Raw genomic sequence first — 15,440 nt, forward strand, 5'->3', positions numbered from 1 at the left:
ATTTAAAACCCGTCTTTGTTGGTAGTAAATTAATCCTTTTGTTTAAAAATTCTTCTCTTTTAGATGAAAATTCATCTTTTTTGTTCAGAATTCTGTTAAAAAATAGATTTTTTGTAGTTAATTAATATTCTATTTTAAACATTCTTTTTGTCTAGTTAAAAATTCAACTTTTTGGCTGTGTATTCTTGAACTTTATTGTAAATTCGTCTTTTTTGGTAGTAAATTATTCTTTTTGCTTGAGAATCCTTGAATTTTGTTTAAAAATTACTTTTTTTTAATAGAAAATCGATATCTTTTATTAAAAATTATTCTTTTTGTTTGAAAATTTAACAAGTATGTTTTAAAGCTGAACTGCTTTCTTCAAAATTAAAAAAATGGTACATTTCTTAAAAATTCAACTTTTTCTTCGAGAATTCTTGAATTTTATTCCAAATTTGTTCACTACTATTTTATTTTAAACATTCTTTTTTTTAGTTGAAAATTCAACTTTTTGGTTGAGTATTATTGAATTTTATTGTAAGTTCGTCTTTTTGGGTAGTAAATTATTCTTTTAGTTTGAGAATCCTTGAATTTTGTTTAAAAATTCATATTTTTTTTTAGTAGAAATTCAATATTTTTGATTAAAAATTCTTTTTTTTTTGGTTGAGAATTTAACAAATAGGTTTTAAAGTTGAACTACTTTCTTCAAAATTAAGAAAATCTTATATTTCTTAAAAACTCAACTTTTTGGTTGATAATTCTTGAATTTTAATGAAAATTCGTCTTTTTTGGTAATTAATGCATTTTTTTAAAAACATTTTTCTTTTTTAGTTGAAAATTCAACTTTTTGGTTGAGTATTTTTGAATTTTTTTTATAAATTCGTCTTTTTGAGTAGTAAATTATTCTTTTTGTTTGAGAATCCTTGAATTAGGTTTGAAAATTCCCTTTTTTTAGTAGAAATTTAATATTTTTGATTAAAAATTCTTTTTTTTTTGGTTGAGAATTTAAAAAATAGGTTGTAAAGTTGAACTATTTTCTAATAACTAAAAAAAATGGTTTCTTTTATAAAATTTCAACTTTTTGTTGAGAATTTTTGAATTTTATTCCGAATTTGTCTTTTTTATTAGTGAATAAACCTTGTTGTTCCAAAATTCCTTTTTAGTTGAAAATTCAACTTTTTCATTGATAATTCTTAAATTTCATTAAAAAAACGTCGTTTTTGGTAATTAATTAATTTTTTTTAAAGATTTTTATTTTTTAGTTAAAAATTCAACTTTTTGGTTGATAATTCTTGAATTTTAATGAAAATTCGTCTTTTTAAGTAGTAAATTATTCTTTTTGTTTGAGAATCCTTGAATTAGGTTTGAAAATTCCTTTTTTTTAGTATAAATTTAATATTTTTGATTAAAAATTCTTTTTTTTTTTGGTTGAGAATTTAAAAAATATTTTTTAAAATTTGAACTATTTTCTAATAACTAAAAAAAATGGTTTCTTTTATAAAATTTCAACTTTTTGTTGAGAATTTTTGAATTTTATTCCGAATTTGTCTTTTTTATTAGTGAATTAACCTTGTTGTTCCAAAATTCGTTTTCGTTGAAAATTCAACTTTTTCATTGAGAATTCTTGAATTTGATTAAAAAAACGTCTTTTTTGGTAGTGAAGTCATTTTTTTATTTAAATATTTTTTATTTTCAGTTAAAAATTTAACTTTTTGTTTCTGAATTCTTGAATTTTATGGAAGAATTGAACTTTTGGTTAAAGTGAAACTATTTTCATATAATTTTGTTTCCTTTTTAGGTAGACAGTGGCTCTAATCCGCTTCCTGCAAATAAATTTGGAAATAAAGCACGATTTTTTAAACTTAAAATTTCGGTTGATAACCAGGTCCGTTTATTTCTCTCATTCTTATTTTTGAGTAACAGCCAAACAATTAATGCATGATGGTAATTGATAATAATTATTGTGTATAAAGACTAGAATATACGAAGCACATAAATGTGGAATTTATGGGGCGATGAATCTTTATTCACACTAATTAAAAGATAATATTTATCTATATAATAATCCTGGCTCAAAATAGGAATGTTTGTATAGTTTGCATTCATACAATACATATTATCAAAACTGTTTTCACATTATAGTGAGAATATGAAGCCTAAAAATCAGAGAGGAAAAGTCCTTTCTCCCTTAAAAATACAGTAATAAAATTCCTATCTATTTGGTGTGAAGACACCACTATTTCTTTGATTTTCTTATTCACCAAATTTCTCCTTTCGGGAACTCAATTTCAACACCTCATCATAAAATTTACATCAATTCACCTAAATTTTACCTGAATAGTCAATAGAAGGAAAAATAAGACTTCGGTAATTTCTCTGTTATCCAGATTCAGATTGCAAAATACATATAATATAACAAGCGACAGTCAAAAAATAACAAAATCATTCAAAAATGTACAATTCTTTCTCTATAGCAGCAAACATTGCAAAAGAGATTTCGCGCGGAAAATCTCTGTCCAGGTGAGGAGGATTCACCATATATTATTTCATGAAAACGAATCTGTTCCAATAAAAAACTGATTCAATTGCACGGCCAGTTTTCATCACTCTTTTCCTAAAGTTCGCTGAAAAGTAATGCTTTGACCCTCCTTGAAATAAAATCACGTGCACTTTCAGCTTTCATTCAAGCTTCTCGAAAGTCGATCACACCGATATAATCTGGAAGCTCTCGTCGAAATTGAAACTCTCAACACTATGACACTCTTTCCAACATCATACCGGGACATAGTCCAGTTGAATAGTAAGTTGTCTAACACCAGCCGCTTGAAATATCATTTGCGTGTGCGCCATCACATATTTCGGCTCAACAGTTCGCGCGTCCACCTCCAATTTCAAGCAGCCAACGAAAATTTCCGAAGTCAGACTCCAAAAGTGGGGATCCTGGACCCCAATAACACCCGAGAGTTGTTTCACTTTGTTGTAACACTGTGGCAAGACGCGGTCCAAGGCAGTGGGCTGCCGTTGCATTAAAATCACCGCAGTCTCTTTAATTAGCGGCACAACACTCATGCCAATCAGGAGTGCAATGCACATGGAGCAGATGGGATCTGCGGAGAGCCAGCCGAACCACTCGATCAGCAGAGAGGAAATGATGACACCAACCGATCCGAGAGTGTCGGCGAGAATGTGGAGGAAAACGCCTTTCATGATCTGCGAGCTACGCGGAGCCTCGTGAGCCTCGTGCGAGTGATGATCATCACTATGATTGTGCGAATGATCGTGTCCATTGTAGCTGTTGGAATGTCCATGGCCTCCATGACTGTGACCATGGCCTCCTCCTCCTCCTCCTCCTCCTCCTCCTCCGTGACTGTGACCATGTCCGCCGTGCTTGAAGACGAAGATTCCTATCAAGTTAACGCCAAGTCCCATCACGGATATGATGAAGAGTCGCTCGTGTTTCACTTCCGGTGGCTCAATTGCTCGCTCGATCGACTCCTTCATGATGTGCATAGCCAGCGCGAGAAGGGAGAGTCCGTTGATGAAACCGGCAAGAACTTCGGCCCGAACGTAGCCGTAGGTGTAGCGGTCGTTTGCTCGCTTTTTCGTGATCACAGACGCCACGAGGCCTGCTATCAAACCACCGCAGTCGAATAACATGTGGAGGCCATCGGAGATGAGGCCAAGACTGTTGGAGACGAAACCGTAGGACAACTCGACAAAGGCGAAACCGAAATTGATGAGGAGGAAGAAGAAGAGGTTGCGGGTGTTTTCGTCGGAGAAGACCAGTCGAAGCCAGCCGAGGATCTTCTCCTTGATGCGGATCCCGACATTTGGACTGTCCTTGTGGTGCACTGGAAGCATCTTGATGGGGTTGAGATCAGCTTTCCAGGGGGGAGATTACTGTAATTGAGAATCGAGAATGGTCAATTTTGAGCAACTCCGTGGCACTCTCAAATGAAAGTGACGGGAATGTTGACCGCGACCAAAGGGCGCTGGCTGTACTTTTGGGCCAAAAACTATTCAAATGCACGGGGAAAGTGTCATTAATGTGAAATTTTGTGCTTTTTTAATTAGAAAAAGAGAATTTTTCCCATTTTTTTGCTTTTAAATTAAGTTTTGAAGCTTTTATAATGAAAATGTAACAAGACTTTTCTGTGATAATCATAAAATTTACATCAATTCACCAAAACTTTACCTGAATAGTCAATAGAGGGAAAAATAAGACATCGGTACTTTCTCTATTATCGAGATTCAGATTACAATATATATTATAACAAGCGAAAGCAAAAAAATAACAAAATCATTCAATATGTACAATCCTTTCTTAATTGGGAATGGTTAAACTGTGATATGCCACCTGGTAACAAAAACTCGAACTAGAAAGAATAGGCATAATTTTAAAGATGCATTTTAATTTGTGCATAAAAGTATTTTAACAATTTTTTTGTGAAGTTTAAAATATTTATTGGATAATAAAAATAAGACTTTATCGGAAACAAAGTGTTTTAGATGGAATTTACATATTATACAGTGAAAAATCACACTTTTTGACAGAAATATTTTTCTAAAAAAAAAAAAAAAAAAAAAAAACAATTATTGTTCTCTTTATTGTGATTTTCAAGAGATTATAAGCTTAAATGGACTTATTTTTAAGCAAAAGTATACTCAAAGTAATTTTTTATTAATTTATGCAATGAATATTTACTGTTTAAAACTCTAGTTTAAAAGTTAGGTTAGAATTCGTATTTATATTCCAGTCGTCTATTATTCGTATTCTTGGTATAATATGGATAAAATTTGTTGCCACCTGCATTAATTTAAAGTTTATTTAAGCTTAAAATGGATTGAAACTCACATGAAATAATGAAATAATTGTAATTTTTTTAAAAACCTATCTCACAAAAATGTGTTTTTTCACTGTATAAGATGGAAATTCTATCCAAAACTATTTATTTTTGATGAATATTTGTGTTTAGTATTCAATCATTGTTTTATAATTCACAAAACTATCGTAAAAACACTTTCATGCAGAAATTAAAATACATGTTTAAAATTGTACCTACTCTTTCTAGTTCCATTTTCCGGCACCAAGTGGCGAAATGGTAGACCACCATTACCAATACCGGCAAACATTACAAAAAAGATTTTACTCAAAAAACCTGATTCCTTGAACTTTATCAAAAATTCGTCTTTTTTGGGGTTAAATTCATTTTTTTCTTTCAAAATTCATCTTTTTTAGTAGAAAATTCGTCTTTTTCGGTAGTAATTTAATCTTTTTGCTTAAAAATTCATTCTTTTTTCGTTGATAATTCAACTTAATTGAGATTTCTGGAATTTTGTTAAAAACTCGTCTGTTTTGGTAGTGAATTCATTTTTTGTTTAAATATTTTTCTTTTTTAGTTGAAACTTCCACTTTTTGGTTGAACTCTTGATATTGACTAAAAAATCGTCTTTGCTAGTTGAAGCTTCAACTTTATGGTTAAGAATTCTTGCATTCATTAAAAATTCTTCTTTTTTGGTAGTAAATTTATCTTTTTGTTTTACAATTCTTCTCTTTTAGTTAAAAATTTCAAATTTTTGATTCAGAATCCTGTAATTTTATTTACAAATTCGTCTTTTTAGGTAGTAAATTAAACTTTTTGTTAAGAAATTCATCCTTTTTCGTTGAAAATTCAACTTTTAGTTTGAGAAACCTTGAACTTTTCTAAAAAAATTCTTTGTTTTCGGTAGAAAATTAATATTTTTGATTAAAAATTAATATTTCTGGTAAAAAATTCTTCTTTTTTAGTTCAAAGTTCAACTTTTTCGTTGAGAATTCTGGAATTTTATGCTTAATTTATCCTTTTTTAGTAGCAAATTAATCTTTATGTTTAAAAATTCATATTGTTTAGTAGAAAATTCAACTTTTTACCTCAAAATTCTTGAATTTGATTTAAAAATTCGTCTTTTGGGGTAGTAAATTAAACTTTTTGTTAAGAAATTCGTCCTTTTTCGGTGTAAATTAATCTTTTTTTTTGAGAATCTTTGAGTTTTGTTGTAAAATTCCTTTTTTTCGGTAGAAAATTCATATTTTTGATTAAAAATTAATATTTCTAGTTGAAAGTTTAACAAATAGGCTCTAAAGTTGAACGACTGCTTTCAAAATTAAAAAAACTATCTTTCTTAAAAATTCAACTTTTTCGTTGACAATTATTGAATTTTATTAAAAATTTGTCCTTTTTGGTAGAAAATTACTCTTTTCGTTTAAAAATTCTTTTTTAGTTAAAATTCAACTTTTTGGTTGAGAATTCTGGAATTTTATGCTAAATTTATCCTTTTTTAGCAGTAAATTAATCTTTATGTTTAAAAATTCATATTGTTTAGTAGAAAATTCAACTTTTTGTTTAAGAATCTTTAAATTTGGTTAAAAGTTCCCTTTTTCGGTAGAAAATTAATATTTTTGGTTAAAAATTTAACAAACAGCTTTTAAAGTTAACAAACAACAATTCAAAATAACAGGAATAATGATGTAAAAGTTTATACAGTACGAAATGACAAGAAAATAATAAAAATCGGACAAAAAGCTATTATGAGGTGAATGGGTCTGTTATTGGAATGGTGCATATTTTTATCTGAATTATTTTCCAACTTTTTGAATAAATATTCATAAAATATTTTTTTGCAGTCGCTATAAAAATAAATTTTAAACAGTTTGAAGTCAATAAAATTGTTTTGAGATCACAATATTTTTTGTTCACTGAAAATAATTGACAAATAGTTTTGCACAATAAGAAAAATTTTGTATTTCAACGAGACAATGAGTACAAATATGCAATTAAACGATTTTTTACCCAAGTCATTGGCAATATAAAATTTCCATAATATTGAAGAAAAAATTCATTAAAGATGTTATTAAAAATTGGAAAATATTTTAAATTATTTACAATTGTTTTTACAAATTGCAATATTTTTAGTTCACCTTAAAAATAATTAACACACACACTTTAAAAAATTTTAATTTAAACGAGAGATAATGAGTAAAATATGCAATTAAACTGTTGTTTTTTTCCCGCGAATTATTGGTAACTTGACTTTTCAATAATATTAATTATGTATTCAAAATGTTATCAAAGAAATTGAAAATATTTTAAATTCATTACAATTGTTTTTAAAGGTCGTTATCTTTTTTCTTCATTTTCAAATTATTAATTGATTTTTTAACACAAATTATTGGTAAAATGAATTTTCAATTGATATTAATAAAATAATTGATTAAAATTGTCAAAAAATTTAAAAACATTTTTAATTGATTAAAATTCTTTTTAAAGATCGCAATATTTTTTGATCACTCTGAAAATAATTGAAAAGATATTGTTGCATTATATAACAATTTTTAACCAGATAATGATTAAAAATATGCAATTAAACGATTTTTTAAAACGAAATTTATTGGTAACATGAATTATCAATAATTTTAATTAAAAAATATATTAAAGCTGTTATTAACCAATTTCAAAACAGTAACAATTCACTTCAATATTTTTTAAAGATGTCAAACATTTTTGTTCAGTTTGAAAATAATTGAAAAGTGTTGCACTATAAGAAAAATATAAAATTTTAGCGAGATATAAAGAGTAAAAATATTATCGAAAATATACCATTAAACCATTTTTAATGCAAATTATTAGTAACATGAATCTTTAATTACTATTTGTAAAATAATTAATTAAAGTTGTTATCAAAAAATTTTAAAAAATGTTTAATTCTTTACAATTGTTTTTAAAGTTCGCAATATTTTTTATTCACTCTCAGAATAATTAATAAATAAGTGTTGCACTATAAAAAAAAGTAAACCAATTGACCAATTTTAGAAATCAAAATTATAAACTTATATATTTTCAAATTTGTAACGATAATTAAAGTAATTTACTTTAATACTGAATAATTTTAAATTTAAAGCATTAAAAATTGAAGAATATTATGAATACGCATTAGAAAAAATTATAATTTGAACAAAATTCAAATTTAAGATTTCAAATTTCACTAATGTTTTGCAATTTTAAATTTTAGCAATTGGAAAATTTTTAATGGAAAATTCCCAAATTGGACAATATCAAATAGAAAGTTTCTGAAACTTAAAATATTTGATTTAAGAAGTGGTTAATGTTGTATTTAAAATACTTAAAATTGTGAAGGCTTAAATTAGAGTCGCCGAAACTTATAATAATTTGAAATTTGTTTGTTCTACTAAAAATTATAATAAAAAGACACAGTAAATAATTAATTTAAGTTTGGCTTCTGCTTTTATAGGAAACCGCAAAAAAGAAAAAATAATAAAAAATTTAATACAAATATGTAACTTTCATCTATTTTTAACAAGCATTATCTGTATAAAATTATTATGTAATATTCTTGTTAAAAAATGTCAGAAGCAAAAAATCTTTGTTGCAAATTTATGAAAGTTAAAAAAAATCATATTTTTGGTAGAAATTTAATCTTTTTGATTTAAAATTCAGCTATTTGGTTAAAAATTTACATATTTTGTAGAATATTCCCCTTTTTGAAGAGAACATCAATTTTTCGGTTAACAATAAATTATTTTGTTGAAAATTCGTCTTTTTGGTTAAATTCAACGGTTTATAAATAGAATCTTTTTTTTGAAATATTAAATATTACATTTTTCGTCCTGAATTCCTTTTTTGAGGTTGAAAAATTCAAAGTCCTTGGTTGAAAGTTGAACAACTTTCTTAAAAGTTCATTTTCTTGACCGAAGATTCATAATTTTTATTAACAATTAGAAGCTTTTTTCATCAAAAAGCTATTTTTGAACTAAAAATTAAACAATTTTGTTGAAAATTCAAGTGATTCATTGTAAATTAACTTTTCTGTTTTATGATTTATATTCTCGGCCTGAAACTTCAACAATTTGGTACAATTAAAATAATTAATTCAATAATTAATCAATCATAAAAATTCAACTATTTGGTTAAAAATTAATGTATTTTGTTGAAAATTCTTATTTTCTGGTATAAAATTAAATTTCTTGGTTTAAAATTCAATTATTTACTGAAAAATTTATGATATTTTTTTAAGAGTTCATCTTTTTGGGTAGAAAATTCATCTTCTTGGTAGAAAATTCATCGTTTTTTTTTTGAAAATGTAACTATTTGGTTATATATTTAACGGATGTGTTAAAAGCTTATTCCTACCAGTTGAAAATTCAACATATTTTATGAAATTTTTTTCTGTATGGTCTGAATAAAATTTTACTAATAGAAAACTCGCCTTATTCGTTAGAAAATAGTGTTTTTAATGTCATTTTTATCGAAATAGTAGCAAAATAGTATCATCGCTTAAAAAATGTTGAAAATTTGTGTAATTTGTTGAAAATTCTTTTTTTTCTGGTCAAAAATTCAGCTTCTTGGTTTAAAACTCAACTATTTTGTTAAGAATGTATTTATTTTGTGAAAAAATTTTTTCTGATAGAAAATTAATCTTCTTGGTTAAAAATTCAACTATTTGATTAAAACTTTAGGTATTTTGTTGAAAATTATTCTTTTCTGATAGAAAATTAATCTTCTAAAAACTTAAATCTTCCATTTTTGGTTGAATTCCATTTTTTAAAATTCGAATTTAAATATTTTTTATTAAGAATTCATATTTTTTGGTTTACAATTCAACTATTTTCTGAAAAATTTATGAATTTTGTTAAAGATTTATCTTTTGGGTAGAAAATTCATCTTCTTGGTAAAAAATTCATAATTTTATTGAAAATATATCTATTTGGCTGAACATTTAATGAATTTGTTGAAAGCTTATATTTTTGGTTTGAAAATTCAATATTTTCTATGACATTTTCTTCAGCATTGTCTGAAAAAATTTTACTGATTGAAAATTCCCCTTTATCGTTAGAAAATAGTGCCTTTAATGTCATTTTTTATCGAAATAGTATAATCGCTTAAAAAGAATATTGACAATTTGTTGAAAATTCTTTTTTCTGTTTTTTTCTTGGTTTCAAACTCAACTATTTTGTTAAAAGTTTAGGTATTTTGTTGAAAATTATTCTTTTCAGGTAGAAAATTAATCTTCTAAAAATTTATCCATTCCATTTTTGATTGAAAAATGTATGTGATTTTTTAAAATTCAAATATTACATTTTTGATTGACAATTCACATTTTTTTATTTAAAATTCATCTTAATTCAACTAAAATTCAACTTAATTCGTTGATTATTTACGAATTTGGTTGAAAATTGGCCATTTCTCGACTTCAACGCGAAATGAATTCATAGAACCCAATTAGAAAATCTAACCATTTTTCGTTGGAAGTTAATTATTTTTTGTTGAAAAGTCTACTATTTAATTTTTGATTAACAATTCTTGTTTTTTAATGTTATTATTCGCCTAAAAATGGAATTGTTTTGTTAAAAATGGAATTATTTTACGGAAAATCCGTATTTTGGCTTGAAAATTCAAGAATTTAATTGAAATTTTGTTTCCTTCTTGACTTAAGAAAATTTATTTTTCGTTGAAAATTTAGGTATTTTTTAAAAGCATAAACTATGCATTTCTCGTCAAAAAATAATAATTTTTCGTTGAAAGTTGATTCTTGAAAGATAATTTTTTTGGTTTAAGACTCATAATTTTAGTTGAAATTTTTTTATGTTAAAAATTAATTTTTTTATCTGAACATTTCATTAAATTGACGAAAATCCAATTGATTGGTTGACAATTAACTATTTTTGTTGAAAATTCAATAATTTTGTTGAAAACTCAACTATTCGGCACAAAATGAAACAGTTTTATAGAAAAATTCGATTTTTTTATTTGCTTAAGAATTTATTTTTCACTGAAAATGTAACTATTCCATTTTTGATTAAATCTACTATTAATAAGTCTACCTATTAAATTTTTGATTAATAATTCTTGGTTTTTGTTTTGCTTAAAAATGTTATTATTGGCCTAAAAATGCAATTATTTTGTTGAAAATTAAATTATTTTATTGAAAATTAGTCTTTTGGCTTCAAAATTTAAGAATGTGATTGCAATTTTGTTTCCTACTTGACTTAAAAAAATTTCCTTTTTGTTGAAAATTTAGGTATTTTTTTGAAATATAAACTATTACATTTTTCGTTACAAATTAATATTGTTTGGTGGACAGCTGAATCTTGAAAGATAATTTTTTTATTAAGATTCATAATTTTTGTTTGTTAAAAATTCATTTTTTTAACTGAAAATTATTTCTCTACTTTGTCGAAAATTCAATTAATGGGTTAAAAATACACCATTTTTGTTGAAAATTCGTCTGTAAAACTTGAAAATTCAATAATTTGGTAAAAAAACTCAACTACTTAGTACAAAATTAAACTGTTTCATAGAAAATTCTATTTTTTTTTTGTTACCTTGGAAATTAATTTTTTTACGGAAAATGTAACTATTCCATTTTTGGTTGAAAAATTTGAAAATAGTGACTTTATTGTCACTATTTTCAAAATAGTAGGAAAATAGTCTTATCGCTTTAAAAAAGTGTTAAAAATGCAACTGTTTTGTTAAAAAAAAGTATGTATTTTGTTAATAATTAATTTTTTTGGTTAGAAAATTAATCTTCTTGGTTGAAAATGCCACTATTTGTTTAAAAGTTTAGTTATGTTGTTACAAATTCCTCTTTTTGATAAAAAAATTAAGCTTCTAAAAATTTACCTATTCCCTTTCTGGTTGAAAATTTATCGTTTTTGTTTTCAAAATTTATCTATTAAATGTGTTATTGAGAATTCATATTTTTTGGTTAAAAATTGATCTTTTTCGATGAAAATATAACTGTTTTTTTTAAAGCTCATGCTTACGACTTTAAAATTCAACATTTTTCTGACATTTTTTTCTTTATTGACTAAAAAATATTTTATTATGTCGAAAATTGTTCTTTTTCGTTAGAAAATAGTGTCGTCAGTGTAATTTTTTTCTCTCAAAATAGTAGCAAAATAGTGTCATCATTTAATAAAAGTGTTAAAAATTTATATAATTTGTTAAAAATTCTTTGCTAGTATAAAATTAATTTTCTTGGTTTAAAATTCCACCATATTTCGATAGAAATTTGACTACTAGGTTGAAAATTTATGTATTTTTTTAAGAATTTATCTTTTTGGATGAAAATATTGTTTATGCAATTTTTTTGATTGAATGAAAAATGTGTTTTGTTTAAAAATTTGTCTTTTAAATTTAAAAATAATGGTTTAAGCGTCATTTTATAAAAATAGTAGCAAAATAGTGCTATCGCTTAAAAAAATTGTTGAAAATTCTGCTTTCCTGGTATAAAATGAATTTTCTTGGTCTAAAACTCAACTATTTTCTTAAAAACATATGTGTTTTGTTAAAATTTCATCTTTTTGGTTAAAAAATTAATCTTCTTGGTTGAAAATTCAGCTATTTGTTTAAAAGTTTAGATATTTTGTTAAAAATACTTCTTTTCGATTCAAAATTCTTCTTATAAAAATTTAACTATAAACTTATTTCATGGTTGAAAATTGATCGTTCATGTTTGGAAAATTCAACTATGAAATTTTTAATTGAGAATTCATATTTTTAAGTTTAAAATTCAACTATTCGGTTAAAAAGGTAAATACTTTGTTAAGAATTCATATATTTGGTTTAAAATTCTTATTTTCTAGTAGAAAATTAATCTTCTCAAAACTGAACGATTTCATTTTTGTTGAAATTTTTGTTTTAAATTCAAATATTGAATTTTTTATTAAAAATTCATGTTTTTTTATTTAAAATCCAACTATTTTCTGGGAAATTTATTAATTTTGTTAAGAATTCATCTTTTTATTTGAAATTTGAACTGTTTTGTTAAAAGATCATGCTTACGGCTTTAAAATTCAACATTTTTTTCTTTATTGACTGATAAGTCTTCTTTCGATTTGAAAATAGTAGGTTTAGTGTAATTGTTTTCGAAATAGTAGTAAAATAGTGCTTTAAAAATATGTCAAATAGGTTTTGTAATAAAACGTGAAAAATATTCAATAATAAAAATTTTATGAAAATATGGAACAGTTATCATTTAAAAAAATATATTTATATACAACTATTATATTTATACATTGTTACAGCACTACTTTTGGAACTGAATAATTGTAAATGTAAGGAAATCAAAATTGAATAATTTTAGAAATTGGAATTGAAAGCTATCAATTTTTTAAAGTAAATTCAATTTAAAAATATTCCTAAAACTGCTTATAATTTCAAATTTGAGTCGCTGCAATTTTAAATGTTTTTTTTTTTTTCACAAAGAATTATAATTTTGATTGCCCTGTTCCTTAATAAAAGCTCAAAAATAATAAACAGTAAGACTTTTATACAAATATCGAACCAAGTTTTACACTATTTTTGTTCAGCAAAGTAAAACGAGAATTTAATAAATAAAAATTGAGTGACATAATTATTCAGAGAAATTATAATTAAAAAATCACACAATAATTTATTCTCGGACACTTTCTACATAAACATAATACTACTTTTTCGCAAATCTTCCATTTTTGAAAAAAACATTGGGTCATTGCTCCGAAAAATGTTCCTCCCGAAAAAATCTTACGACTCAAAAAAATGATAAAACTCTTTTCACAAATTTGAAACTAAATCTCGAAAAGCGTTTCTTAAGTCTAGAGGACAATAAACTTTAATTAAATGAAAAGCACGTACCGTATGGAAAGCACATGTGTAAACGTCACCGGAAAAGTCGATAAGTCGAGATAGCGACTGTTGACTTAACCTTTTCCAACACAAAAGCTTCGCATTTATATTGTAAATTTTTTAATATTACAAATAGAAGATTCCATAAGCAAATGTTGATCTGCAAAAAAGAATTTTACTTTATAACTTATCCCACTGTTGGAAAAATGACGAGGTTATAAGGTTGTAGTTAATCCAGGCACCTAACCTCAAAATAATAATTTCGAAGATTTCACTGATCCCAGCAGCAGTAGAATATCACAAAATGCAAAGAATACTGGATTTACGTTCACTGAGAATTGTCGCATGTTTTTTCGGGTATTGAAAAATTCGAAAAAACCGGGTTTCGAATCTATTTTAATTTTTTTAAACGTGCCATCGAACCTATATCTTAATAAATTTGGTAAGACTGGTAAGGTGACGTGACTCTGGTGACTTTCAGGGTTCGGAAACAGTTATTCCAATTCTGCTCCTTAACCATACTGCCCATGCGTCACCAAAGAGGTCTGCGAAAATTCAAATTTCATACATGAAAAATTGCTTTTTATTATACAAATTATTAATAAAAGTTTATCATTTATTCGTAGAATAGAGTTTAAGGATCAGTTATTCAGTTAAAAAAATTAATATTCTAAGCGTGGTCTGTTTTCCTTGCAGATAGTTCTGAATTTCACAAACAGAACATTATTGTTTACTGAAAGAACGTTTAATAGTACTGTTTTCTAAATTTTTCTATTTTTTATAGCGAAAAATAACAAAAACCATGTTTGAAAATTGAAAAACAAAACTTTTTGAGTGAAAAACCGTCTTTTTTTTTAATTCAACTTTTTTTTATTATAATTTTTTCAAAACTACATGATCAGTTGAAAATTCGTCGTTTTTGGTTGAACTCAACGGCTTCTAATTTAAATTATTTTTTAGTTAAAATAAGAACTATTATATTTTAGGTCGTTTCTTGAAGATTCATCTCTTTCGTTTGAAGTAAACTGTTTTGGCGAAAATCAGTTTCTTTCTTTAAGAACTGAATAATTGAAAATTTAGCTTGCCATTTTTTGTTAAAAATTCGCCTCTTTTAGTTATACATTTCCCTTTTTGGTTCCAAATTTTCGTTGACTAAAACTTGAACCATTTCATTTTTAGCTACAAATTCGTTTTTTGTTGTTGCAATATCATTATTTTTGATAAAAATTTAACTATTATATTGCATTTTTTTAAAATAAATTTTTGAACTTTAAGATTGAGTATTTTATTATAAATTTTTTTTTGGTACAAATTCAACTGTTTTTATTAATTATTTCAATTTTTTTTCTGCTAGAATATCAACTATTAAATTTTTCGTTCAAAATTCATCTTTTTTGGGGCAAAGTGATACTAGTTTGTTGAAAAGTAATTTTTTTGGTTGAGGATTCATTACTTTAGTTAAAAATATATTTGTATAGCTGAAAATGTAAGTATTCTATTAAAATTCGCTTTCTTTTGTTTAAGAATTAATTTTTGTGAGAAAAAATTTTATTATTACATTTTGGACTGAAAAATTTTATTTATAGTTTAAAATTCACTTCTTTTGTTAAAAGTAGACTATATTGATTAACATTCAATTTTTCATTTAAAAATTTCACAATTCCAGTTTTGGTTGAAAATTTATTTTTATAGTTGACTTTGTAACAATTTTATTGCAAAATTTATTTCCTTTAGTAGAAAATTGGCCTTCCTTAGTTAAAACTTTAAATATTTAGTAGGAAATTTATGTATATTGTT

General features: G+C 25.2%; 1 protein-coding gene across 1 annotated transcript; it reads right to left on the reverse strand.

Moving 5' to 3' along the window:
• Window positions 1–1,847: 1,847 nt before the first annotated feature.
• Window positions 1,848–14,099, reverse strand: LOC117172988 (zinc transporter 7). The gene is made up of 3 exons (XM_033361327.1): window positions 13,891–14,099; window positions 13,653–13,803; window positions 1,848–3,879 (listed from the first exon to the last, which is right to left on the reverse strand). Exon 3 carries the CDS (start codon window positions 3,838–3,840, stop codon window positions 2,752–2,754), a length of 1,089 nt encoding a protein of 362 aa, XP_033217218.1. The 5' UTR covers window positions 3,841–3,879; window positions 13,653–13,803; window positions 13,891–14,099; the 3' UTR covers window positions 1,848–2,751.
• Between the last annotated feature and the right edge of the window lie 1,341 nt (window positions 14,100–15,440).

This window comes from Belonocnema kinseyi, chromosome 5, assembly GCF_010883055.1.
Source record: "Belonocnema kinseyi isolate 2016_QV_RU_SX_M_011 chromosome 5, B_treatae_v1, whole genome shotgun sequence".
In the NCBI taxonomy this organism is placed as follows: Eukaryota; Metazoa; Arthropoda; class Insecta; order Hymenoptera; family Cynipidae; genus Belonocnema; species Belonocnema kinseyi.

Coding starts and splice junctions, on each gene's coding strand:
- LOC117172988 (XM_033361327.1), bottom strand. CDS start 3,840: ATGCTTCCAGTGCACCACAAGGACAGTCCAAATGTCGGGATCCGCATC.